Source organism: Pseudopipra pipra, chromosome 15 (assembly GCF_036250125.1).
Source record: "Pseudopipra pipra isolate bDixPip1 chromosome 15, bDixPip1.hap1, whole genome shotgun sequence".
NCBI classification, from domain to species: domain Eukaryota; kingdom Metazoa; phylum Chordata; class Aves; order Passeriformes; family Pipridae; genus Pseudopipra; species Pseudopipra pipra.
In genome coordinates this window covers 17,682,851-17,710,680 of record NC_087563.1, presented here as the reverse complement: position 1 = coordinate 17,710,680, position 27,830 = coordinate 17,682,851, and the positions used below count along the sequence as shown (strand labels likewise).

General features: G+C 41.1%; 1 protein-coding gene across 7 annotated transcripts in view; it reads left to right on the top strand.

Annotated features, from left to right (window-relative positions):
• Window positions 1-27,830, top strand: part of RAPGEF6 (Rap guanine nucleotide exchange factor 6) — a 114,452-nt gene that overhangs the window by 72,920 nt on the left and 13,702 nt on the right. For 2 of the 7 annotated variants that reach the window (XM_064672248.1, XM_064672244.1), the window contains exons 8-25: window positions 3,930-4,113; window positions 4,929-5,065; window positions 6,057-6,215; window positions 6,600-6,752; window positions 6,991-7,155; window positions 7,940-8,047; window positions 8,393-8,596; window positions 9,013-9,121; window positions 10,819-11,062; window positions 11,650-11,807; window positions 12,834-12,848; window positions 15,085-15,325; window positions 16,800-17,183; window positions 18,898-19,109; window positions 19,989-20,112; window positions 22,564-22,587; window positions 25,233-25,453; window positions 27,493-27,684. In XM_064672248.1, coding sequence (XP_064528318.1) covers window positions 3,930-4,113; window positions 4,929-5,065; window positions 6,057-6,215; window positions 6,600-6,752; window positions 6,991-7,155; window positions 7,940-8,047; window positions 8,393-8,596; window positions 9,013-9,121; window positions 10,819-11,062; window positions 11,650-11,807; window positions 12,834-12,848; window positions 15,085-15,325; window positions 16,800-17,183; window positions 18,898-19,109; window positions 19,989-20,112; window positions 22,564-22,587; window positions 25,233-25,453; window positions 27,493-27,684 — 3,034 coding nt within the window. Of the gene's footprint in view, window positions 1-3,929; window positions 4,114-4,928; window positions 5,066-6,056; window positions 6,216-6,599; window positions 6,753-6,990; window positions 7,156-7,939; window positions 8,048-8,392; window positions 8,597-9,012; window positions 9,122-10,818; window positions 11,063-11,649; window positions 11,808-12,833; window positions 12,849-15,084; window positions 15,330-16,799; window positions 17,184-18,897; window positions 19,110-19,988; window positions 20,113-22,563; window positions 22,588-25,232; window positions 25,454-27,492; window positions 27,685-27,830 lie in introns of those variants that run through there. The other 5 variants (XM_064672250.1, XM_064672245.1, XM_064672246.1 and 2 more) reach the window with 4 other exon arrangements.

Sequence of the window (27,830 nt, the reverse complement as noted above, 5' to 3'; positions counted from 1 at the left end):
GAAAACACCAGAAGAGCATAATTGCTAAACAAATAAAAATTGTATCAGTAAAAGAAATGATGGAGTAACATATTCATATGCACTGTAGCAAATAAACAGTGGTGCAAAGTATTTTGTACCCTAAGGAATGATTAATATATTAATGTGAAAATGTCTGCAGATTTTCTATTAATTTTGAGGAGTGGGGACTTTTCAGATAGGAATTTCCTGGTCAGTGACATGAGCCTGGCTGGTTTTGAATCCTGAAGGAATCGTGGACAGGTCTGCACTGTCAGAGTCGTGGGAGACCCTCAAAGATAATGTTACAGCCCTTTATGATCAGAGCTACAGTGTCCTGAATCCTGGCAGACAGCATTGGAGAATCCAGCATTTGATGAGCTGTTGGTGAAGATAAGATGTGCAACAGGCATGTCAGGAGTGGGGTTGGGGGAACCCAACAACCCACTGAGGTTCCCTCTCCCTTCTTATTTTTTTAGTGAATTTTTAGTATATTTTCTCATGTGCCTAATGTGCAAACACCAACCTGTTAAAAGATGCACTTTAGGTGCATTTATGTATTTTATGGGCTTTATTGCAGTAGCAGTAACAGTTAGTGTTGGAGAATTCCCTTACTGTTTGTCACACATCTCTAAGTGATAGCTTGATATTGCTTGGTAATAGATAGATATGGTGTAATAATGCCATGGCACAGTGTTTAACATTGCATTATATTGCAGTGACACGTCAGTACAGACAGATTTTGAAATCACAAAGAAAAAAGAAACTGTTTCCCCCAATATTCATCATATTATGAAGGCAGAGAATCTCTTTGATATGCAGTAAACCTACATTTTGAGTGTAATGTATTGGCTCAGTAATTGAAAGCATTTTTGGTACAACAAAATACAGCTTTTCATGGAGTATTTGGAAAATGCTGCTTTGCTGTTGCAGTCACTTTTGTATCTATTGCATGCCAAGCTCTCCAGTAATGTCATTAATGTCACTAATGTTCTGAATAATTTTGATTAATGTAGCCTTGAAATGACCTTTTTTATGAATGGTATCTTAACATTAATTTTTACAGTAAGTAGTGCAAACGTCATTCCAGAATAGGAAAATAGGATTAGAGTGGTAGAACCAAAGAATGATGCAGTATTTTATTAAGATTTGGAAAGACTTTCTGTTCATCTGTGTACACTGCATTCATTGATAGTGTTGAAATGAGGTCTCACTGGTTCCAGCTGCATCTCAGCCCAGGATAAAACCCATTTCCAGTTAAACAGGAAATGATGAACATAAAGCTGAAGGTGAGATCAGCACAAGAGGATTCCTGCCTGTAAGCACTACTATGGGCACATGGTGTTAAACCTTGAGTTAGTTGCAAAAAGTGGTGCAAATAAATTTATGAAGGTATTTTTCTCTCTTGTCCTGTACTGCTGATGCTCCCTGTTGGAATACTGCACAGCAGCTGTCTTTCTGTTGGACTGTAGACCTTTTTTAATAATAATAAAAAAAAAAAATAAGTTGTTCCCTACAATTTTTAAAACAACTTCTTGCTTGAAGAGGATTTTCAAGGTTTTATTCATTTTTTTCATTCAATCCCGTTCTGACAGTGTGTTTAATTTCAGAACTATGGTGTTCAGCCAGAAGCAGGGGAAGCTGTGTGGTTGTGCAGAGAGCAGTTGAAATGAGGGTTGGTACAGCTGCTTTGACCTGTGATAGGTACCCTTGTATTACACAGTGAAAACATCTTCCTTTGCCCTTTCGTGGGATGGGCTTTAAGGTGCCCACCCAGGCTCACACAGGGAATCCAGGTTGTGTCTCTAGGTGTGGCTGGGCAGGGTCTCCCCTCTCCTGTGATGGATGAGTTGCCAATGTCAGCCCCTGGCACTGCTCCTCTCTCAGTGACCAACCAATTTGCATCTCTTTTTTCTGACCTGTTCAGTTCTGTCAGTGAAAGTTTCTCTCTCCTTTTCACCTTTTTCCAAATCCTTCATTTATCACTTTGGCAGTGGGCAGCAACATTATTGCCCAGCAGTGATTCCAGCTGTGGTTAAGGTCTTGATACTGAAATGGATTGTGTATAAAATATGCATCAAGGATGTGTATCTCGGTAGATACTCCTGCACTGTGGACCTGATCCTGGAAATCCATGTTTGGGTGAGATGTGAGGACTGCAGCTTCTGGTTTCATTTCGTAAATCAGTCGTTCAGAATGTTTCTGTTAAGAATGATTTTGATATTTGATAATGGAAACAGCTGGAGCATCATGCTTGGGAAGAACAGCTACTTCCTCAGATGACTTTATGAGCAGAACCCTTCCTGTTCCTTCCAGCTCTGCCTGACCTGCCAACCTTCTGTCAACCCTCTGCACATAATCTTTGAAGCACAGTTGGAGGACCATCTCCTATTTCACAGCTAGATCAAGTCATAACTTACCAAGAAAGGAGATTTGTTTATTTTCCCATATAGGATACACAAAATTCTGTAGAACCTGTAACCTCAGTTTTTCTACCTTAGCTTGAGATTATCAAAGTGGGGAGTGGTGCTGTTGTCTGCCTTATTCAGCCTGGAGCAGTTGATGTAAATTGTGGCTATTTAGATGAAGAAATGCTAGAAAAGTCCTTGTATAAAACGCTGTACTTATCATGTGCTGCTGAGACTCTCCAAGCACAATTTGCGCTTGGGCTTAATTCCAAAACTGTTAATGTGAGCTACAGGAGCCAGTAAAGTGATGTAATGTAAAACAGATTTAACCCTCTGTATTGTTAGATTCCTCTGAAAGATATGTTTTTGCTAAATCATTTAAGCTTTAGTTAATAGGTTTGTTGGCTAACTGTTAAATCAGGGACACGCTCCGAAGTCCAAGCTTACATCTAAACCCCAGGATATTTTGGTTTAGTGCAGGAAGGCAGTGCTGCTCCTCTGTCCAGGTGCTGGGGCTCACACCTTATTGCACCCTGTCAGTATTTAGAGTGGGCTTATTCAAAAGGCTTTTTATTGTCCTGTAGTGACAGGACACGGGGCAGTGGTTTTAAACTGAAAAAAATTGGTTTATCTTGGATATAGGGAAGAATTTTTTCTCTGTGAGTGTGTTGAGACACGGGTACAGGTTGCCCAGAGAAGCTGTGCTGCCCCATCACAGTGTTTAAATTCATCCTCTGTTTTGGAGGTTTACTGAACATGCAGAGTGTTTGATGTCTTAGATAGTTCAGTGTTTTTGTAGAATCTCAAGGATTTCTTTTAAAGTGAAAGTAAGCGTTGTAAATGTGCTCATTTAAAAACAAGCTCCTGTTTTCTGCAAGTTTCTCTGTAATTGCCTTATACTTCGCAGTGACACATCTTATTGCTGAAATTTTTGAATTTAAACAGAAAAATGATTTGCATGCTGGCTTAAACTTCAAAAAGAGTGGCTGAGCAACTACTCTGTAGAAACTGAGAATTTGAAACTTCTTCCCCCCCCTTCCATCTGTTTGGAAATTTATTTTCATGCAATTACATCATTTAAACTTTACAGAAGGAATTAGTGCAAAGGAATCCTGTGTGGTTCTGCTTTTGGTTGCATGTATTGTGTTCTCTTTGACTGTGGCCTCGTGTGTCTGCTCACTGTGATGTCTGTGTTGCCCTCTATTGCTGACAGTAGAAATGTGTCTACAGGCATTGGGTAACCAATTAAACTTCATTATTATTTCGTGATTAATACAGACTCCACTTATGAAAAAACAATTTTACATGAATTCACAAGAAATAGTAAATACTATAAAATGAGAATCCAGTAACTATAGATTTCAGCATGATGTGTTTTCCTCAGTGTTCAGAAAGGAGCTGTTGCACTTTCTAGTTTGACTTGTGGGTCACAGAATTTATTTTTTATTTTGTTAGCTACCTCAGACCATACATGTTTAAACTGAAGACACTGAACTCTTTGTCTGACTGATGTTTTCTTTGTAGGCCACAGAAAGTGAGATGGGAGATGTTGATTTAACGGGTCTTCCAGAAGCACCTGTAGACTCTGAAGATGAAGAAGAGGAGGAGGATGAAGACATTGACAGAACTTCTGATCCACTTCTGGGGCGAGATGTTGTCCGAGAGTGCCTTGAGAAAGAGCCTGCAGATAAAACTGATGATGACATTGGTGAGGAGAAAAAATACATAAATTTACATAACACTGCATCATATAATATCTGTAAGAGAAGCATATCTGAAAGCTGTTCAATGACTTAATTTTCAGTGTGTGTGTTAATAATTGAGTGATGCCTTCCAGTGATCACTTTGCTTTAGTGATACTCTTAATTGAATGATTTCTCCTCTTACTGTCTGAGTCTATTTGTTCTGAAAAACTAAATATTTTAACCACCAGTCTTTGAGATGCTTAAGATGTGAAGTATACACAGTCATTGTGTGTGTTGATGTGATGGGACAGGCAGCAAGGTAATTTTGGCTGCCTGAAACTGTTGAATTAGTTACTAAATAGCAAAGAGAACATACTGAGTGTAGGTATACTTAGCTGTAAACTGCAGAACAGTTCAAATGAAGATAATTTGCTGCAGTGTTTAACTAGAAGTTGGCATTAACTTCAATAGCAAAACTTGCTTTCTGCTGTACTTCAGATTGCCTCTCTGAACACTGGAAAATCATTTCATGCTCCTGTCAAGCTTGTAATTACTGTACCTAGGGGTATTTTTAATTTTTCTCAATGTTTGAAGCTGAAGTGCTTCTCCTCTTAGCTAGACTGCTGCCCTGAGAGTCAATCAGAGCCCCAGCCAGGCTGCAGAGCTGTGGATGACAAAGTGCACACTGGGCTCATTTAGCCCCAGGCACTAATGGGGAGTGTGACCCCACTGAGCAGTTGTGAGTGTGGCTGAGGTTTGATAGACCTGTGGAGGGTGAGGGATCTGAGGAACCCCTGGGCCCTGCAGTCGTCATACCAGTGTTTCCTTTGTCCAACAGAGCAATTATTGGAATTTATGCATCAGCTCCCTGCCTTTGCAAACATGACCATGTCTGTGAGAAGAGAGCTTTGCTCAGTGATGATCTTCGAAGTGGTGGAGCAAGCAGGAGCCATCATCCTCGAGGATGGCCAAGAGGTGAGTCAGTGCTTGCAGCACAGTGTGGGTGCCACAGGCAGGTCACCAAGGGCATGGAGGCTGAAGGGCTGGAAAATGTTTCCCATCTCCACACTTGGAAGTGAGAGAATTCTTCTCTCACCCTGACCCTGTAGCCAAAATCCCCAAACCTCTGTCCATCCCTTCAGGAGATTCTACCTGTGTGTTAGTTCCCTGCCAGTGGAGGGAGTTGGAATGAGATCATCTTGAAGGTTCCTTCCAACCCAAACCATTCTGTGATGGTTACTGTCTTGTTCAAGACTTTACCAAGTAGAGTCAAAGTATAGACCAAGTATATACTTTATATACCAAGTATGGGCATTAAAGAGCATTCAGGATGTTATCCGGTAAATGCCAACTTATTTCAAAGATGATTTGTGGGATAAAAAAAAGCATAATTTCCACTGGGGAAAAAACCTCTCTTCTTATAATGTAGGGGTTTTTTTAATACTAATGTGGAGGGGTATCTTTGCCCAGTAATGTCTAAATTAGGAGCAGTTTCCATACATGTTCCCTGGGAGGAGACAGATGTTCAGGTTAGGTGCCCTGAATCACTATCTTGAGATCTTTCCCTCTGCTTGGATCAAGCCCTCAGGAATGGCATTCCCTGTTCATCCCTCCAAGAGGACGAGGTAGACTCATCTCTGGTAGTGACCAAATGGGTGCCCAGGGGAAGAGTGTTCACTCTCACTAAATGGTATAAATATATCATAGCAATTAGCCCACAGATTAAAAAAGCAATCTCTTCATCAGCATTCCTCTCTCTGGAATTAGTTGTGAAGTGAATGAAGCATTCTTGTTTCAGTCATTTCCATTGCTGCCTTCCACTGCACCGTTTCAGTGAATGAAATGTTGCAGAGCCATGGGGACAACAAACTGGAGAGTGCAGGAATGAGCCTGTCTGAGATAAGAGCTTAGAAAAGTTGTTGAATTAGCTTCACTTGTTTGGTTTTGGTTCTTTTTCTTCCTCTAGCTCGATTCTTGGTATGTTATTTTAAATGGCACAGTGGAAATCAGCTATCCTGATGGGAAGAGCGAGAGTCTCTGTATGGGAAATAGTTTTGGGATTACTCCCTCTCTGGACAAACAGTACATGAATGGAGTGGTCAGAACCAAAGTAGATGATTGTCAGGTGAGATTGCAATTCTGTACAACTACTTTGTATTTTTTAACATCTAATAAAAGAAAACAGACTACTTTTATCCTAAGATACGATGGGGTGGATGAAAAGCTGGATATAAGCCAAGAGCCCAACTGCGTCCTGGGCTGCATCAGAAGTGTGGGGACTCTCCCCCTCATGAGACCCTGCCTGGAGCACTGGCTCCAGCTCTGAGCTCCTCAGCACAAGGACATGGACCTCTTAGAGCAGGTCCAGAGGAGGCCACAAAGATACTCAGAGGGCTGGAGCATCTCTACTGTGGGGTCAGGCTGGGAGAGCTGGGGTTGTTCAGCCTGCAGAAGGGCATGTGTTCATGGTTTAGATGTTTATTCACAGTCTCTTGTTGTTTGGGGACAGTTTGTGTGTATAGCCCAGCAAGACTACTGGAGGATTCTGAACCATGTGGAAAAAAACACTCATAAAGTGGAGGAAGAGGGAGAAATTGTGATGGTGAAGGAGCACAGGGAGCTGGATCGCAGTGGAACCAGGAAAGGCCACATAGTTATCAAGGTGAATGTCTTTCTATGCTTTCCACTAATCTATTAAACTGTTATTCATTAGTAAATAAATCTGGGCTGAGAGAAGCAGGAAGATTTGATTTAAACATGTTGGTGTGTTTTCTCCTGAGCTTGCCATAGTTGAACTTTGTAAAGATATTATACTGTTCACCTGGGTTTATGTTGAAATACTCTCTAGGGAGAGGTAGAGATGAGAGGTACCAGTTATTTTTTGCATTTACTTTTTTAAGGCAACACCCGAGCGACTCATCATGCACTTAATAGAAGAACATTCTATTGTGGATCCCACCTACATTGAAGATTTCCTTTTAACATACAGAACATTTCTAGCAAGCCCCTTGGAAGTTGGAAATAAACTCTTGGAATGGTTCACAGTGGACAGCCTCAGGGATAAGGTTGGTTGAGTCTGAGAGATCAGTGTTTCTGGTGAAAATGTGTTCAGATGGATTCCTTTTTCTATTGTGATAAACTAGGATTATGCTTCAGTTATTTTATATGAAACATTTTAAAGCAGAGTATTTTTCACTTAAATCAAGAAAGGATTCTCCAGTGTTGTGTGTGATGGTGTGCTATCCAAAATCAGGTGTGATGCTGCTTCTCTTCTGCAGAATGATAAATAGTGTTTTCTGTTTAATATAAAGAGGTAAATGCCAGTCTCTGAAATCCTCTTTCACCAGAAATTTAAGGGAATTGCATTCAGGTTCTCTTGGACATTCCAGTTTTGTTTTTACAACAGCATTGTGCTTGTTTTCCATGATTTCTACTGCAGAGCTTTCCAGTGTTTTGAGCACATTTTGTTTGAGCAGCTTTTTACAAACTCTGGACTTCAAATAAACTCTGCTCAAGACAAGTGCAGTTGGTAAAAATGCTTCCAGAAATAGAACCAGGTTCAGCTCTTTGTAACCCTGTGCACACACATGAAAAATGGGGATAGTCTGGAACTTGTGTCGTGTCAATATGTTGAAAATTATGGCAGTAAAATTCTTAGCCAGTGGTTTTATGTGTTCTAGTTATGAGCTGAAGGAAACCTAACAGTAATCTGTCAGATGTTATTCTGCCATGTCCAGGTATTCTTCTTTGTTTATAGATTAAAGCTGATAGGAGAAGAATCATAGATACCCTTGTGTATATGTGGATTTACATATATTTACACACACAGAATTTATTCTGTTTTTACAGGTTACCAGAGTGGTCTTACTGTGGGTGAACAATCATTTTAATGACTTTGAAGGAGATCCTGCCATGACTCGATTCCTGGAAGAATTTGAAAAGAACTTGGAAGATACGGTAGGAGCCAAAAAGAAAGAGTGTCACATTTTCTAATACCATGTTTCAATTTTCCAGTGTTACCAGTGCCTCACACACTGCAGTCTATAAATGTAACAGCTACAGGTGGCTTTTAACATGGGCATATTTGTTGTTATATATATATATTTAGATATAAAGGCCATATAAAGGAGTACCTATGGCACTCATTTATGGGTTTTTGCATTTCTGCAAAAGAGGACAAGGTTTATTTAGTAAGATGTTAATACATGGCATCAAAAATCTATTTGCTGGCACTTGGGGTGTTTTTCATAACTGTTTTTCCATTTCTGATAAAAGCACTGCATTTTGTGTGTTGTGTTACAGAAGATGAAAGGCCATCTCAGGTTGTTGAATATTGCCTGTGCTGCCAAAGCAAAATGGAGACAAATCACGCTGCAAAAACCTTCCAGAGATTCCCCCCTGTTTTTCAGCCTCCTCGGGGGCAGTGACAAGGGCTTTGGTATTTTTGTAGAGACTGTGGAGATGGGCAGTAAAGCAGCAGAGGCTGGACTCAAGCGTGGTGATCAGGTAAAAGCAGTAATGTTAGTTTAAATATTCTGGTTCAGCCACCTCTGGTGTTCTCAACAAAAAGGTTGTACAGGGGTTTTCTTGGGAATGCCACAGCTCAGCTTCCATTTATATCTGTTACATTTCTGATTCTAAATTCCTGATTAATTGCAAGAATGTCATGTTACCATAAAAAATAAAGTTATTTCAAGCATTTGTCAGGTAGAAATGGCGGTCCTGTCTTATTCACAGCATATAACTTCACTGACATGACGAAAATAGTTATTTTACAAGGAATGGTTTGATTCTGAGACTGCTGTAAAGATCATATGAGAACTTCTGGAAAGTTCTTACTGTGCCTGTATTATCACCTTTGTATTTTTAAGTCTGTCAAACAGATGTTCTCCTAATAGCTTAATTCTTACTTTTTCTTAAAGATAATGGAAGTAAATGGACAGAACTTTGAGAACATTACCTTTGTGAAAGCTCTGGAAATCTTAAGGAACAACACACATCTCTCCATTACTGTAAAAACAAACATTTTTGGTGAGTAGACTTTATATATGATATGTTCCTTGTGTATGTGAAGGAACAGCTCCACTCCTTCTGGCTCTAGAAGTGCAATAGGATTCCACCTTCCTTTCCAGCTCGCTCTGGGAGTGAGAAGTTGTGCAGAAGTCCCCTTGTTGTGCCTCTGTTTGCTTGGATAAGTTCTCGTGTGCCAAGGGCTGCACGTTGAGGGGCACAGAGCCAGCACAGGCAGCTCTTCCCTCCCTGAGAAACCCTCAGTGACTGTTTAAGCTGCTTTACTGTCCCTCCATGCTGTGTGGCTGAAGCTGAGCCAAGGGAGCTGGACCAAAATATTTTTGCCAAGAAATGGCAAAGATGTAAAACTGGGGTTTTGTAGAAGTTTTTATAATGGCTGTGAGGACGAGAGGATAAATTGCCTTTATGTCTCAAATTGAAAAGGGGATATAAAAAGTGGTGTGGCATATAAATGCTGGCTCCTAATTGTCATCATGAATACAAACACATAAATACCTCTTTAAAATCTCAGTCAGATCATCTGTTCTTTTTCCATGATCCTGTTCAGAATAACCAGAGCTACAGAAGCTGTGCACAGAATAACTCCTTCCCCCATAGTTGCATCCAAGATCTTCTGATGATTTCCTTATTTTCTTCCCCCAGTTACCTGCCCTTGCTCACTATTGATTTTCTTTTCAATTATTATTCAATGTTTATCCCTGCATGGGTAAAGAGTTTCAGCAGTTGATTATTAGCATAATTCAAAAAGAGCATAAAACCACCATCAGTGGTCCAGACTAATGTGAAAGGACATGAAATGAAGCATCACTGTAACTGAGACAGTGAGAGGTTGTTCATTTGTATTATAAATATAAGCAACATACATCTACAAATGGGTTCTGATCTCTTCCTACTGGCTGACAGAATTTCAAGGTGATTTCTTGGATAAATTTTAATGGATTCATGTCTTGAAGCTTTTTTCAACAGTGATACTTATTATACAGTGACTTTTTAATTGAGTGCTAAGTGCCTGGTGCTGGCAATGAGCAAATCCTGTTGTTATATTCAAATGTAGACTGGGAAAACTTATAAGTTTTATTATATAATAGAATTATGCAATTTAACTGGACTTTCTGTACTTTCTGTGGTTTCCCTGTTCATAGGGACAGTCTGAGTAATTTACTGTGTACAGTTCTGCATTCTTCCAGTATCACCATGTTTTCAACAGAAAATACTGACTTTCTGACTTGAGTGATTTCAAAGGATTTTTAAAAGATCTTTAAAGAAATAATTGATATTGAAAAACCAATTTGAACTTTTTTTTTTCACCTTATGTATGTGGAAAGAAACAGGAAGAACATAAACATTTCTGTGGAATCATATCTTTGGGAACGTCAGTGTGGGTAATAGACTGGCTTAGCTTGATAAATGCAGCAGGAAATTTGATGCAGTTTCTGTTCAGTAGTGTTAGGAAAAGCAAACAAAGGCAGTTTGGGAAAATCTCAGTCTGTGCTGCAGTTATTCTTGAGGAAGCATCTGCACTCCATTACCAAAACCAGGCAAACAAAAAAGCCAATAAATACATGGTGCTGATTACCCTGAATCCTTATTATCAATCTGGGATGTGGAAAGCAAAAGGTTTGAGGGGGAAAGAAGAATTTCCTGTGAAGTTCTGAGCGTGCAAAGGTAACTCACAACGATTGTGTCTTCTCTCACAGTGTTCAAGGAGCTGCTCTGCAGGATAGGACAAGAGAAGAATGGAATTCCACATATTCCAAAAATTGCAGAAAAGAAAAACAACCGTTATTCCATCCCAGATATGCCTGGAGATGTGGAACAGATGTTTCCCCGGGAAAAAGGAAACAAGAAGATGAAAGCAAACACTGTATCTGGTGGCAGAAACAGAATCAGGAAAATCTTAGACAAGACCCGTTTCAGCATCTTGCCTCCAAAACTGTTCAGGTTTGTCAGACTCTTCTGCCAAAAAGTTGTTGTTCCTCATTAGGTTGTGATGCTTTAATCGTGGAAACATAGACTTTAAGGTCCCTTCCAACCCAATTCATTCTATCCCATTCCACCCCCTACCAAGTGTAGGGACACCTCTCACTAGCCCAGGTTGCTCCAAGCCCCATCCAACCTGGCCTTGGACACTTCCAGGGATGGGGCAGCCACAGCTTCTCTGGGCAACCTGTGCCAGGGCCTCCCCACCCTCACAGGGAATTTCTTCCTAAGATCAAATCTAAACCTCCCCTCCTTCAGCTAAGGCCATTAAGAGATACTAATTGCTTAGTATCTCTAGTCCTTATGTCCACTCTACTTATGTTTTTTAAAAAATCATGTCACCTGCCCCATAAATACAGAACGAGACCAAAACATCTTTTCTCTCCCCGCGAACGATTTCAAATCTCTTTCCTCTCTGTCCTCGTTTTGAAACCCCGTCTACAACATGTAATTAAACAGCTGAACAGCATTATTTCCCTTAGTTTCATTCACCCCAAGCTGAGTAGCAGGAGCTGAGTGCCCATGAGTGAGGCAGAGCTGTTTTGCAGTGACGGCAGCGTGAGCCAGTCGCAGGACGACAGCATCGTGGGCACCCGGCAGTGCCGCCACAGCCTGGCCATCATGCCCATCCCAGGGACCCTCTCCTCCAGCAGCCCTGACCTGCTCCAGCCCACAACCAGCATCCTGGACTTCTCTAACCCCTCAGGTAAAACAGCAGACGGAGCTTGGTTTGTACAGGATGATTAACAGGGCAGGGGCAGGGGGGAAAATGATGCGTTTCACCAGCATCACATGAGCTGAGTGCAGTTACTTGTCTGTCCTGTGGCTTCAACAGGGCCACACTGGAGCTCTGCTGAAAATCCACACTGCCTGAACCTCTCCTACATGCTCTTTTTGTAATGTGACACTTCTTTTTACAAAGACATTGATTCACTGGAGTAAATCTGCTCTGGTGGAAGCAGATTGTCCTTGTCCACACCTTTCTCTTTTACCTGTACTGGTGCTTTGGCTCGTCCATCTGCCAGTATATATTTCAAGCAGTGTTGTGGATAGAATAGGACTGCTGTGCTACCAACACAGTGATGTTAATGTTTTGTGTTTTACAAACATTATGTATGTTCAACTGTGTGTCTAAAAACCTTTAAAATGTTTTGAGATGTGTAGTGTGGGCTTTTGTTGCTGTAGGAATCTACTTTATGGGGTGGCTGCAGGAGTTATTTGTTGTGATATGCAGCTTCCTGTAAACATGTCAAGTCAGAATCTTTTTTCCTTATTTCAAGTGTAAGTTCTGTGCATAATTACACAGTCTGTAAGGTGCCTTGTGGCTGTGAGTTATGTTTATGTAAACTTGCAGATTTCCCCTTTAGAAGGGATGTACCCAGATATATCCTATCAGGTCATAAATATCCATAGCAGAAAAGTTCCCTTTTTGCTGCAGTTCCAGGTTTTTGCTGTCTGATAACTAGTTCATCTTGGAATCAATCACAGAATCACAGGCTGGTTTGGGATGGAAGGACCTTTAAAGGACATCCAGTCCAACCCCCCTGCCATGGGCAGGGACATGTCTACCTAGATTGCCTTTACTTCAGGTTTGCTATAACAAATATGCTGCCATGTTTAAAGAGCAGAGAAAACCAAACTAGTTCTGACAGTGTACACTTGATAAGTTTTGTAAACATCTGAATCTCGATTTGCTGTTGACACAGTTTTCTTCTTTTTCTCCTGCCTGCAGCTGTTGGGTTTTACTGTAAGTATCCTGATGTTCAGCATCCTGTAGACCTTAATATTGCATGGCTTGCCTGAAAACTTAAAACTACCAGACACTGCACTGACACAGTTATTACTGTAGGGCATCCCATAGCCCTGTGCCCTGTAAGCTTCCTCAAATAAAACAAATCCATAGGTTCTCACACAGGCACAGTGCTGTGCTGAGACCTGCATTTTATTCCCTTTTCTGCCACTGAAACACTGGATGACCTTTGGCAGTTTCTTCTCTTCTCTGTGGCCTTGCTTTGAAGGAATGAAGTTGCTTATATCTCTTATAGAGCTGAGGTTTTGGATGATAACGTAGTTTGAGATTTAATTTGCTCTTCTGTTGGACTCTGTAACTAAAATGCTGTGCATGCAGACTGGAAATGTGCTTTGTATTGTCAACACAAGCTGAACAATGCATAAAAAACCATTTAATTTAATAATGTTTACCTGCTTAAAAGCAAAGACCATGAAGACAGACATGTGCCTGTAATTTATGTTTCCTTCCCCTGTCACATGTTGCATTGTTTTGGTTGCATAGTGATTATTTTTTATTTTATTTTTTTCTTTTTTCCCCCCAAATTAAACTTCAGTTTTCAGTCTTACACCTTGAGTGTGTTCTGATTTTTAGGTATGTTGATACTGAAGTATAGATGTTTCCCTTTTCTGTTAATTTATTATGATTTTTATGAGTGCGGGCACTTCCCTGATTATCCAGGATGTCATTTCTACCACTTTCTCTCTGAAACAAGGACAGAATAGTTATTTATTCCCTTTATTGCCCCTGTTCATGTATATATTGAGCTTTTCAAATTCAGCTAGTCCCTAACTACTAATGAGAATGCCCTGGTAATGTGATAACCCTAATAGTGAAACTGTTAGAAGAATTAGCTTTCAATCAGATTCTTTTTCAAAACCCTATTTGCTCCCATCTTCAAATTTATTTACAACTAATATTGAACCTTTCTTTTTTCCAATGGGTAGAAACTTTTGATACTGGACCACAGACTACCTGCTTAACTTTTTGCCCTGAAATTCCTGCTACTTGTCCCCATGACACCATTAAGTCCTGACACAAGAAAAAGTTATCCCAAGGTCACAGTGGATTTTGTTAGAGGAAAATTAATGTGAAGTTTAGTCTTCAGACTTTAGGGAGGGGGAAAAGCTAGGTTTCCCTGTGCTTGGAATTAGTGTGTGTTTTTACTCTGAACATTTTTTTTCCAGTGAGTTTTATTTTGAAAATCAAGCTTTCTGTAATAACTAATGGAGCAAATTATTTGCAATCATCAAGCTGTGGATTAAATGCATGTTTCTGTAGATATTTATTTCCTGCTGTAGGCTGCCTCAGATAAAGCTGTTCTCTAATGCATTTATAATACATAAAATGTGCTATAAATAAGTATACCAGCCAAAGAATTAACTGCTGGCAGCAGCTTAGTTCCTTCAGGGGGAGAGGGCGAGTGTGAAAGCTCACAGCTAGTTATGGGAGCAACCAAATCTCCTTTCCTCTTCACATCCTCCCACCCCAAGCCCATCCATCCCTGGGAAACGTGCCCTGGCACGTGTGTGGACCTGGCTCTCACAAACACACAAGAGCCAGAGAAGGAATGATGCTGCCAAAGTTTTTGAGGCCCGCTGGGAAGCACGATGCACAGCTCAGGGACATACTGAGTGTCTTGTACTTTGATTGTGGTCATGGGATGATAAAGGAATTGAGTTGTGGAAAAGCCCTGATGAGAAGAGTCTTCTTTTTTCCTCTCAAAGTTGAAGGAAGAAGCAGAATATTTTAATATTTTTCAAGTCCAGCGTGGCTTTTGTTTCCCAGCAGCTGGTTTTTGTTTTGTTCTCTGACTATCAAATGAGACAGTCAGAGAGTCACAGAATGGTTTGGGTTGGGACCTTATAGCCCATCCAGTTCCAACCTCCTGCCATGGCCAGGGACACCTTCCACTAGCCCAGGTTGCTCCAAGTCCTGTCCAAACTGGCCTTGGACATTTCCAGGGATGGGGCAGCCACAGCTTCTCTGGGCAACCTGTGCCAGGGCCTCCCCACCCTCACAGGGAAGAATTTCTCCCTAATATCCAATCTAACTAAACCTACCCTTCTTCAGCTTAAGGCAATTCCCCCTTGTCCTGTCACCACATGCCCTTGTGAAAAGCCTCTCTCCAAACAATGTGTCTTTTCAAGGGGAAAAGTAACTTCACCCATCAAAGGTGTTCCTCTTCTTTTAGATATCCCGGATCAAGTGATAAGAGTTTTCAAAGCGGATCAGCAGAGCTGTTACATCATCATCAGCAAAGACACCACAGCCAAGGAGGTGGTGAGCCACGCTGTGCACGAGTTCAACCTGACAGGGGCCCCTGACACCTACTCCCTGTGCGAGGTGTCCGTCAGCCCCGAGGGCGTCATCAAACAGCGGCGCCTCCCGGATCAGTTCTCCAAGTTGGCCGACAGGATCCAGCTCAACGGACGGTAAATGTGCCCTGGGTTTGCTCTGCTTTTAGTTGCCTTTTAGGATTAATCGTGGAATCACAGAATCAGCTGGGTTGGAAGGGACCTCCGAGATCATCAAGTCCAGCCCTTGGCACTGATGCCACATCCAGTCCCATCTTAAAAACCTCCAGGGATGGAGAATCCACCACTTCCCTGGGCAGCCCATTCCAATGGCTGAGCACCCTCTCTGGAAAGAAATTCTTTCTAATATCCAACCTAAACCTCCCCTGGCACAACTTGAGACTGAGCCCTCTTGTCTTGCTGAGAGTTGCCTGGGCAAAGAGACCAACCCTCCCCCGGCTCCCCCCTCCTGTCAGGGAGTTGCAGAGAGTGAGGAGGTCTCCCCTGAGCCTCCTCTTCTCCAGGCTGAGCCCCCCCAGCTCCCTCAGCCTCTCCTCACAGCACTTGTGCTCTGCTTTTAGTTGCCTTTTAGGATTAAAACATCGTGGGAGCATTAAGGTTGGAAAGGACCCCCGAGATCACCACGGAGGATGTTTTAATTAAAGTAGACAGGTTAGAAGGACAAGCAGTCAAATACCAATAAATGACACTTTCCTCTCTCCTCTTGTGTCACCTTCGTCTTATGCACCCCAAACTCCTCCCCAGATCCACAGCCAGCTTGCTTGATGACAGCTAAATTTAGCAGATCAGCTATATAACATATATAGTGGTTTACACTTGGAGAAAAAATTTATATTTGTTCTGACACTTCCCACATGTACTGGAGGATTAAAGCATACAATTAATTCTTTCCTCAGTGCTGTGTTGCAATGAACTGATTCTAACCTGAGATAAATTCTGCCATTTTTATGTAAACTGTTCTGAATCCTTCTGAAACGTTAAGTGCTTTGGTTTTATCTGATGACCTGATCCAGACCAGAAGAAAGTTTATTAAAGTGAAAAACTCTGTAGTTGTCTTTGCTAGGCAACAAGAGGGAATTTATGAGTAATAAACTTTTGTGTATCTGAAAGTGATCTGCTTGGGACTGTGGAAATGAATTTTCCAGATACATTTTCATTTCCTGAATACTCTGTGCCTCATGTAAATATTACTATGCCACAGTAAATTTATGGAAGAAACCACACTGAATTTGTGTAAGAAATGGAGAAAGACATTAACAGGAGATTTCTCGGGACTAGTGTATATTTAAAATGTAATTTTCACTGCTGAATTTACAAATGGAAAAGTAACTGACCTTCTTCTGAAGGTGAACACTACAGCATATTACAGAGTACGGTATGAAATGATAACAAAGAGGTAGATTAAAACAGCTTTTGAAATGTTTGTTTGCTCAAGTAATGATGTTATTTTACGTTAGCTGAAGTACAAGGTTATCCTGTCCCTTCTTGTCTCTGTAATGCCCACGTTGATTGGTGCAGTTCAACGTCCTTGTGTTCACAAACCCTCTGAAGAGCACCTCTAACGGGTCGCTGTCACTCCATTATTCTCCAGGTATTATCTAAAAAACAACATGGAGACAGAGACCTTATGCTCAGACGAGGATGCTCAGGAGCTGCTCCGGGAGAGCCAAATTTCCCTGCTCCAGCTGAGCACCATCGAGGTGGCCACCCAGCTCTCCATGAGGGACTTCGAGCTGTTCCGCAACATCGAGCCCACGGAGTACATCGATGACCTCTACAAGCTGGACTCCAAAACAGGGAACGCTCACCTCAAACAGTTCGAGGATGTCATAAACCAAGAGACCTTCTGGGTTGCCATGGAAATTTTAGCAGAGCCCAACCAGCTCAAAAGAATGAAGATTATTAAGCATTTCATTAAAATCGCTCTCCACTGTCGAGAATGCAAGAACTTCAATTCCATGTTCGCGGTTATAAGGTAAAATAGTTCCCGTTTTTCAGCTCTGATTGGTGCTGTCAGAGGCAATTCTGGTAATCTAAGCTGAAAGGGAAGAAATAGGACCATCCTGGGCACGTTACAGATGGGTCTGGGTGGTTTTCCAGAGCCAGCCTGATCCAGGGTGGATTTGGATTGTCACCACAGCCGTTCAGTCCCATTGAGGTGCTGGATGTGACAGTCTCTCTTTTACCTGTTACCTCCCAGGGAAAGAGAAGATTGGGACAAAGCACTGTTTGATTGATGAACCTCAGGAACCTGCCTGAGCACTGTGTCATTTTCCGTGATTTTGGCACCCAATTTCCCTTCCCTTTGTCAGTCATTGTTACTTTTTTTGAGTCGTATCTGTGATGATGAGATTACTTCATTTCTTCCTTCCATTGTAAGGACTTCCTCAAATCAGTCTTGTTTTGGCTTAATTTTCCTTTTCATTCTTTCCTGTCATCTGCTTGCTTGTCTATTTTATTTTTTCCCCTCTTCAATTGCACATTTAGACTTTCTCTTCTGATTTATCCTGGATGCTGCTACTTTAACAGCATGAGTTCAGCATTTCCTTTATTTGTAATTATCTTACACCCAGCCTTTACTTTAGGGAAAAAAAAAAGGCACTGTGATTCATCAGATAAAGATCTGGATTTGTGCTGTATCCCAGCACCATTGTTGAAAATGCCATTATAAAATATTTTCTTCCATGTCTAACCAGTTCATCAAAGGGTATTGGCTTCTGGTTAGTCACACGTTAAAGAATTCATGAATTTCCTTCAAAGGGACTGGGCAGCAATTGGGGCTGGGGCTGCTCATTACATGGTGAATACACACGTGGATACTGAATCTCATTTTTATATTCTGCTCCCTAATTTCTCTTGGTTTATTGTAGTGGAGAAATGACTCTTCCTGCTTCTCAGTTAAGTCTAATCAGGCCATGACTGAAGTGGACTTTGGTAAAAAAAAAAAAAGGCAAATAAATTAGTTACTGTTTTACCCTTATTTCCAGAGTAATATGTTTTTGTTAGCATATGGCACAGGGGTTGTCTTTCTTGCCTTGTCCTGCACAGCAGTTTGATGCCATATGTCTCCTGAAATAGGAAGATAACCATCCTAAACTAGCATGGAAAAGAGGAGCTGTGGGCTGGCATATGTTGGATTTTTCATGTCAGAGAAGGCTTTGTTTGGCATAGCATGGAGAGAAATCCGTATGAAAAATGAACCAAATTCAAAACAAGATTTTGAAGCTTTCAAAATCTGGAAAAAAAACCAACAACTGAAAAAATTCATCCTCAGAGGGAAGAATTTCTTCCTAGTCTTCCCACTTCTGCTTGGGATGAGCTCTGCACTGTTCTCATTTGCTGTGCAACCATTACTTCACCTCATTCATTCTCTACCCCTTTCGCCCTTATTGTGATAGCCATTTATACAGGAGAGAAGTGGTTCTTAAACAGACATTAGTCCTGTTTTACAGAGTGATTATTTTGGCAGTAATTGGAAATCTGTACCTTGTGCATAGGAAGCAGTTGTGATTTTCACAGTCCCGTTTAAACAGCAGAGGTTTATTGTGATGAACTTGTACTCTGGCACCCAGCCAGCTTTACATTTAACCTTGGGAAAGCTATTTTTAATCCTTAAAACAACCCTTCACTTCCTTCTGAAATGCAGCAGTTCTGCTCACAGCTAACCATGAAACCTTCCTGCCTTGCAGTGGGTTAAATCTTGCGCCAGTAGCTCGGCTCAGAGGCACTTGGGAAAAGTTACCCAGCAAGTATGAAAAGCACCTCAGAGACCTTCAAGATCTTTTTGATCCATCTCGAAACATGGCAAAATACCGCAACATCCTGAGCAGCCAGAGCATGCAGCCTCCAATTATCCCACTTTTCCCCGTTGTCAAGAAGGATATCACGTTCCTGCATGAAGGTAATGTCAAACAGGGAGAAAACAAGCAGAGCACTGAATATGCTTTAGCCCTTTCTTCAGTGCTCCTCGTGTCAACACGTGTCTAAGGAAGCTGCCACCAGTGGGATGCTTTTGATGGGTCCTTTGTAGGAGGAAAGTAAAATAGGACTCGGAATGCTGAGTGGAAGAGGCTGATCCTAGACAAAAATTAAAAATTAAATGTGTATTTTTAATATTTGAAAAGCAATGCTTAGACTTCATCAGCTGTCCTCAGGTTTAGGCTGGAAGCACAGGTGAGTGTGCTGGCTGGTAGTTGCACTACTTCAAATATATTCTCTCACAAAAAAAAAAAACTTGTTGCTGTGATGTTTCCAGGTTTTCATTCCATGTTGTGGCTTTCAGGCAGCTCCAACACCTCCTACTCTTGCTTTCAGCATTTTCAGGAGGTTTTGTTTAGACATTTCCATTTTGTTCCGTTTACACAAAGTCCTGTTCACAAGTGGCTGAGGCGAAACATTTCCAAATATGCCCAGTTCTTGGTTGTGATGGCTCAGAACTGTTTGAACTTCTTTCCAAATGGCAATACTGTCCCCATCAGTTCTGTATTTATATTTTAACATCATGCCAGTGAACTTGGGCATAGTTCACTTATTACTTTTTCCTCCTACTAATACTTGTTACTTCAGAAATAGGTTAACAAGGGCCAATACAAGATACCAATACAACGTACTGCGAGTGGGCCTGATTCCATTTGTGTTTTGCCAGAGCTTCCTGTTTTCCTGCTGTTTTGATTAAAAGTTTTGCTGATGGAGGGCAGGGAGGGCAACACAGGGTCACTCTAAAGAATTTCTTACTCTTTTTTTTTTTCTTTTCTCTTATGTGTGTGTCTCCATTATGCAGGCAACGATTCCAAAGTGGATGGGCTGGTGAACTTTGAGAAGCTGCGAATGATTGCCAAGGAAATCCGCCAAGTTGTCCGAATGACCTCGGCAAACATGGATCCAGCTGTGATGTTCAGGCAAAGGTGTGCACTGGGAAGGGCACTGGAGGGGTCTCAGGGGGGGCTCTGGGGCTGTGTGTGCATCAGGACGTTGGTGTTCCATTGTGTGCCTCACCATTGACATTTACCACCAAACCACCATCTTTATCAAATTATGCCAGTACAGGTGATGCTTCCCAGACCCACTTTTAATGACTAATAAAACAAATTATTGTCTTTAAAACACACAGAAGAATAGGTTCTAATTTTAGTGATATGTGTTTTTGCTAAATAAAAGCGTTAGTGTCAGTAGAGTTTTGAGAGAGATATAATGTTAGGGAGGTATAATACCTATATATGAGAGAGATAAAAAGCACCTAAATCACCCTTATATAAATCTGAAGTGTTGCTTCAAAACAAAAGCCCACTGATAACATTAAAATCAAACAAAATATTTTTTTTATTTGTTCTGAGCACAGCTTGTTCCACCTACATAATGTTTGATGTTCTCAGGCTTTAGCAGGTGGAGGGTGTGTTCTTGGCTTATTTTTCTTATTATTTCTTTTTATCTTGATGCTGAATATCATCAGGCTCTGTGTTAACAAACTGCAGAATAAAAGCAATGTAATTTCTAATCTGGTGCTGATTAGCTCCGGATTATATTTAGTGGAACTAAATGACTTCCTGCATCCGTTTTCTTCCCACTGGCTGAACTAAAAGCATCAGGAACTCTGCTGTGTCCGTGCTGGTCCCGTAGATCCCTGCAGGAAGGGTGCTGGTCCCCTCTCCTTGCACTTTAGTTTGCCTGGAAGTGACGGGCCAGACAAAACCCCTGAGGATGCAGTTTGGGTGGGGAGTTGGGGACACTCAGGATGCAGTTTGGGGGGGAGTTGGGGACACTCAGGATGCAGTCTGGGGGGGAGTTGGGGACAAGGTCTCTGGTGCTGAGTGGCCCCATGGTTTCTACTTCAAAAAATGAGCTGCACCCCCAGCAGTGCAGAGCTCAGAGGAGACACCGTGGACAGATTTTGGGTGAAACGTGCTTTATCCACCCAAAATTCCAGTGCATGGGTCACCTGTGCACCAGCTGTAATTCTCTGTGATGTATGAGTTGAGTGACATCTGTGCAGTGGAAGGAAACAGCACATGCAAGGATACAGAGTGTGTGTAAGAGATTGGGTTCCAGTGGTCAGGATGCACAGAGGATCATCAGCCCTGTCCTGTTTTTGTTTGCAAGGCTGACTATCAGGAAACAGAAGTATTTTTTTTAAATACAGGCATTTAAAGCCAGCCCGGATGGGGCTCTGAGCAACCTGGGGTAGTGGAAGGTGTCCCTGCCCGTGGCAGGGGCTGGAACAAAATGAGCTTTAAGGTCCCTTCCAACCCAAACCAGTCTGTGGTTCTGGGAGACTAAAAATGGCCCAGTTGAGGTTTGAACCAACAATAACAGATCCTTCTTAAAGTTATTTAGAGATGGGTTTGTCTCACAGTGGAGATTCACCTTCATACTGTTGGATTGGACTTAGCAGAATTCCATTTTTAGCATAAAATTATAAAGCTGAGAAGTTGTGATTTGCTTTTCAGAAACTTTGGCATTCACAGCTGAAATCAGTCTATAAATAAATTTCCCTGATGGCCCATGCACTTTCTAAGACCTAATGAAGTCCAATCATTAAATAAATTTAGTAGTAAATAGTTACCTTTAGTATGTTTTTTTAGAATTACAGCACAGACTTTAATGACCATAATTTAAATTATGCACACTGCCATAAACTGCTTAGGCATCTAATATTAGAGATAGTGCCAAAGATTAAAAGAAAATAATTCCATGTTTTCACATCATTTATATTCATTTTCATTGCCTCTGGTGTTTGATCTATCAGTTTGTGTTATGAAGCACCAAATAAATGCTTTTGAAGATGAAAAATTAACAAGAAAGGATGTGTATTAGTGGTAACATGAGACTTGCTCACAAGTTCTTTACTGATTAATAGAGAGCATCCAGGCTTTCAAGGTGCATTTGGCAACTGGCTTGTTTTCCAGCAAACAATCAAGAGAAAACAACATCATAAACTTGAATACTGATGATTATTTCTCATACACTCCCAGCAGGCCTAATACAAAGAATAAATAAATTTAATCCCACTTTTTGCAATATGAGTGAGTTGAACAGTTTTTACTCACTCCATCAAAATTGAATTTGACTTACAGAAAATAAAAAAAAAAAATTATGCAAGTTTGGTTTTTCAATTCATAGGTTAAACCCACACAAAAAACTGATAGATGTGCTTCCATATTAAAGTATTTGCCAAGTCCTGCCCTTGCATTCCATGAAAACATTGTGTTATTGTTTGAGAAGAATTTTGCTGTATAGAGATTTTTTCTTTTCTGTTCTTTCCTGTCTACATCTTTCTTCCTGACTCTCAACTGTTTTATTTTTTTCCTGTGCTTTTCTGTTCAAATACATGCTTCAATGTATATGGCTCTTGCTTACAGGAAGAAGAGGTGGAGAAGTTTGGGGTAAGTGTAGAGCTGAATGCAACTAAGATAAAATAAAGATTATGCAACTCTTAACATACTGCATCCTCCTCGTTAGTGCATGCATCTGAAATACAGCATGCATTTTATTAACCCTGCAATACGTGGTTTTTTTGAAAGCAGGAATAAGGGGTTACAGCCAACGTTTTACTGCGGCTGCAAGAATTCTGAGTTGCTTTTGTGTAGTGGATAAATTGTTTTGAGTTTTGGCTTTATGCATAAAAAAAACCCCTGCTGTGCAGTTATATTGGAAGGCAAACTGTTTGGGGAAATAAATGAAATGAATAACTTGCTTTTTAACGCGTGGCAGAAAAGTTGAAGCCATTCTGCATTTTGAACTATGAGGACGCTTGGAATTGTGATAATGGTGTAGTGATTTCCCCCCTGAAGTTTGTGTTCAAGCAAGCTTCAAAGTAGTTATTTTTAGCATATATTTAAAATGTATCTCACATTTCCTACACCAAAACCCTCCTTGGTTTCCCTGGGAGTGTTGGCTGTGCAAGGACTGGATAACGAAATGACTCAAGATGAGAGTTGTGATGTTGGCTGGGGAAAGTCCTGACTGGCCCAGGGTGCTGATTTTAAGACAGCTGTCATTGTAGCTGTATTTTATGTGTTATTATGTGTATTTTTGCCCATAAACTGTTACCTGTGTGCCTTTGCACAATGAGAGGGACAGTGCCAGTCAAACTGGGGTGAGCAGGTTTGGATACTGGTCCCTGACACTGGTGTGGATGCCCTTGGCTGGCAGCCTTGGGTGCTCACAGGGCAGCTCATGGGGACAAACACCCAGGAGCCACAGAGCCAGTGTGATTTCCAACCCTTGGGATTGCTGTGAACACGAGGGAATTAGGGAAAAATCATTATTAAAGGAAATTGAATTAAATTGCCTTAAAAAGCCAAGTACAGACTTGAAAGAAAAACAGTGTGTACATAAGCAATGAAATATTTATATCATTAAAAATAAACATAATTTCCTGATCACTGTAGAAGAGGTGTCAACTTTGTCCTTATCCATAGGGGACAGGAGTGTCCCCTTGGTTTGAGTAGCTGTGAACACTCCATCATGCCTTTTGCTGCTCCTTGCCTACAATAACATTACTGTCTTATTAAATTAAGCTGTAAATTGCTGCCAGTTTTGAAGCTTATGTTTTCTTTCAGATTGATTTATTTAACATCTTTGAAAATATTGCAGTCAGCTATTTTCCACTACTTATTTTTTTAAGCTCAGTGTACTCGATTCCTTATATTTGCTCTAACAACATGTTTCATTCTGACTCCTTTGGCCATTATGGCAGTTCTGTGCCTGATGTTGTTTATTCTGCCACTTGTGATTCTGTAAACACACAAGATCTTGATAACTGTCTTCACAAATACTGTAGCTTTAAAATATTCATCTGAATGTTTAAAAATCCCCACAAAACCCCAACTTTAAACAACTTTATTGACACTTTCCATTCTACTTTACGTGTGGTGTATATACTGTGATCTCCACTTATTTAAAAATGCATCAGGACTGGTGTGGCTGTAACACTTTTGGCAGTTGAAACAGAGGTGATGTGTGTGTTTGAGCTGTGTCCAGGTCAGTTGTTTGGTCACTCATTCAGTGTGAATGGGAGTGACTGTCAGGGAGAGTAACTCATGTTCTTTAACGTTTTGGGGATGATTTATTTTTACCACAGTTGCTGATAGATGTGGGAGCTCAAAATTGGGAGTATTGATGAGCATTGTTTTTCATAATGCAAGTTTGGGCATACATATGTCATCACTGCCTTCCTCACCCTTCTTGGGAAATGTGTTTTTAGTGAGCTGCTCTTCTGTGGATGGTTTTAGTTACTTGAAGAAAGAAGTTAATGCATCAAATGCACTTTGTACTTGTAACATAATTTGCCCCTTGTTTAACCCTTGTGAGAAGCCCAGTTTTCTAAGAGGATCACAGTAGTCACCCCCTTCTGTACTCAGCTAATTGCAGGGGGTTTCTGTGTGAGCACACAGTGGGCACCAAATTTCTCAAACCAACAAAGTTAATAAGTTTTTCCACTCTTACAGTCTGCAGTTGAAATTATGGAATTGTTAAGGTTGGAAAAGACCTCTAAGATGGAGTCCAACCATCAGTCCAGCACCACCACCACATTCACCACTGAACCATGTTCTCAAGTGTTTTTGAACACTTCCAGGGATGGTGACTGCCACTGCCCTGGGCAGCCTGTTCCAGGGCTTGACAACCTTTTCCATGAAGAAATATTTCATAATATCAAATTTAATCCTCCTCTTGCACAACTTGAGGCCATTTCCTCTCGTCCTGTCAGCTCTGGGTCCTGCAGCACAAGCCTGTGGTTCGTTGGTGGAGCTGAACAGGTTCTGTGCAGAGCACTGCACCTCGTCCTTCCCAGTTCCACATTTCCATGTGCAATCCTGTTCTAGACTCAAATTGCCGCTCTCAGTTTACCAGAATATTTTAAGACAAGTGTTGTTTTACTGCTGTTCATCTTTTTAACTCATTTGCATCAGCATGCACTAGCCCTAACTGAAGATTATTGGTATTAATCTGCTTTGGCCTGTGCTACTGCAGCTCTTCACTGCTGTCGAGAACTGAACCTTTACTGCTTTGTTCTTCTGTTTTGCAGGTCTCTGAGCCAGGGCAGCACGAACTCCAACATGCTGGATGTGCAGGGGGGTGCCCACAAGAAGCGTGCCCGCCGCAGCTCGCTGCTCAACGCCAAGAAGCTCTACGAGGACGCGCAGATGGCCAGGAAGGTGAAGCAGTACCTGTCCAACCTCAACGTGGAGACAGACGAGGAGAAGATCCAGATATTGTCACTCCAGTGTGAGCCTGCCTACAGCACTTGTAAGTACAGTTCCTTCTCTAGAAATACTCATTTAAACTCTTTCTCCGAGGACAAAATACTTCAGTAAGTTCTGGTTTGTCAGTTCGTGTGCTAAGAGCTTCAGCAAGACAGCATTTGTGTTCAGGTCTTGGTTGAGCTCAAAAACCTCCATGATTGTTTTTCTTCTGCCCTTTAGTTCCTAAGCTGTGTGTCTTTCCATCAGTCTGGCAGGAAATTCAATAGTACATCAGCTCAGTTCTTGCCCCGCCGTCCTTGTACAGAATTAGGAAGGATAGAAGTAACATTTACCATATGAACAGCAAGAAAATGAAAAGAGACAAAATCAATATAGAACCTGCAATGGATTTCAGCTTAGAATAAATGAAGATTGTTGAGAAGCAGAAGTTAGATCAATATTGACTGATAGGTTTGATGTGGTTTGACAGGCAAAAATTGAGGGCTACAGCAGGACAGTTCCCATGATTTGAACTCCTGTCAAGCAAGCTGTTGTCTGACCTGCTGTCTTACACAGTTCAGTAAATTCTTACTTAGAAATGAGACATTATAATTGCATTTTATTTTGATACTTAAAATTTTTCACTTTCTTGAAAGGTAGATTTGCTTCGAACTAGAAGAGTGGCAACCATGCCAAGCAAAATAATGCTTCATGCTTGTCCTTTGTCCAAATGTAGCACTTTAAGACTTTTATGTCCTCAAATATCACTTTGTCTGTGATAAGTTAAAAGCATGACTAGGAAATGGCATCTCGAAGATAATATTTTAAGTCCTTGCAATTATCCAGTATTAAGAATGCAAATCCTTGTTATTCCCTAAGGTGCTTCCTTATGCAAAATTTTTTTAACATTTCCTTTGACATAGCACTGAAGTAGGAAACCTGGAAATGGCCATATTTAACTCCCTTTTTAAAAATGTTAAATTCTCTGTGTTTGAACTCTTGATAGATGATCTATGTGCATTTGTGACAGGTGGCCATACTGTACCCAAGAGACAAACATAAATATTATCAGGTTGTTTTTCAGTTGTTTTGAATCAATTAAAATCTTGTTTGCACAATGCTAGCCATAGATGTTTGGAAGTAAAAATAGGGAGTATGTACTGACTGCTCTACTCCATGTACTTAAGCCAATCAAGGCCTTTTTTTCCTTAAATGTTAGAAAGGAAAACGAAGGTTAAGTGGATATACAAATAAATATGTAATAGAGTGGTGTATTATTAGAAGTACCTTTTTGAAAACTGGGAAAGAATCCCCCAACCCCCAAACCCACAGGTAATTCTGTGAGAAGGGATGGAGGAGCACTGTGGAGCATGAGGGAGCTGCCAGCCCCTTGTGGCTCTAATTCTGGTGGAGAGAGCACTGATCTGCTCCCAGGGATGTTCCTCCACACGGGGTTGGATTATCCACGTTTAAATTTTGACCAAGGAACTTTGACTCAGGCAGCCTGGCACAGGGCTTTGCCATTTGTTTCTGGGCAAAGAGGGTTATTTGCACATGCCCAGGAAAGCAGGGGTTCAGTCCCAACTCTTCCCTCATTAATAAGCTCCCGGGCTTGCTTGCAGAAGGAATGAGCAGCAGTGATGCTGCAATCCAGAGTTTTCCAAGGGAATATAAGGAGAAATTGGATGGCCTTAACTTCAGAGCTTATGAATTGATTAAAGCAGAAGCTGGAGCAGTGCCCTGTGCTGTAAATCACTTGTGCCACCTAGTGAAACGTTAATGCCAACTGCAAAACAACCTGATTTTGAAGGAGATGCTGCTCCTTATGTACAAACATCTAAAATACAGGCTTGTGGGAATAAATAACATTTTATTGTCTTTTGATTAAGTACCTCAATGACACTTCAAAGAATTTAGGGGTATTTTTACAGCCGTTTCACACAACAGTATCTTCAGTGTGATGAGATGGGTGTGCTTGGAATAGAAATGGTTTCAGGTACATTTTACCCTCTTTATACAGTGGTTCCTTTGCCTGGATCGTTGTGCTGTAATAATCCTGCCGTTCAAAGTGCAAGATATTTATCTGCAGTTTTTCCCTGACAGTGACAAAGAATTTAAGTGAGAGAAGAGGAGGGAAATCCTCAGAAATGTCTCCAGTGCCCATGAGGTCAATTGGCCAAACCACGAAAGCCCATCAGCATCAACAGAACAGAATGAGTCAAGTTCTTCAGGTGCCAACTGTGAATTTGTACCCCAGCAGGAAAAAGGGGCTGACAAAGGAACATGTCACATTCAGTGAGTATCCAGTTTGAGATGAGAGTAAATAGGACAGAGGAGCTGTTTGTAGCTGGGTGCTTTATGTGAGATACCATTGTGCTTAATTTCATTAATTCACTTTAAAATAGCTGGTGCGTATTACTGTGTTTTAAGAGAGCATGCTG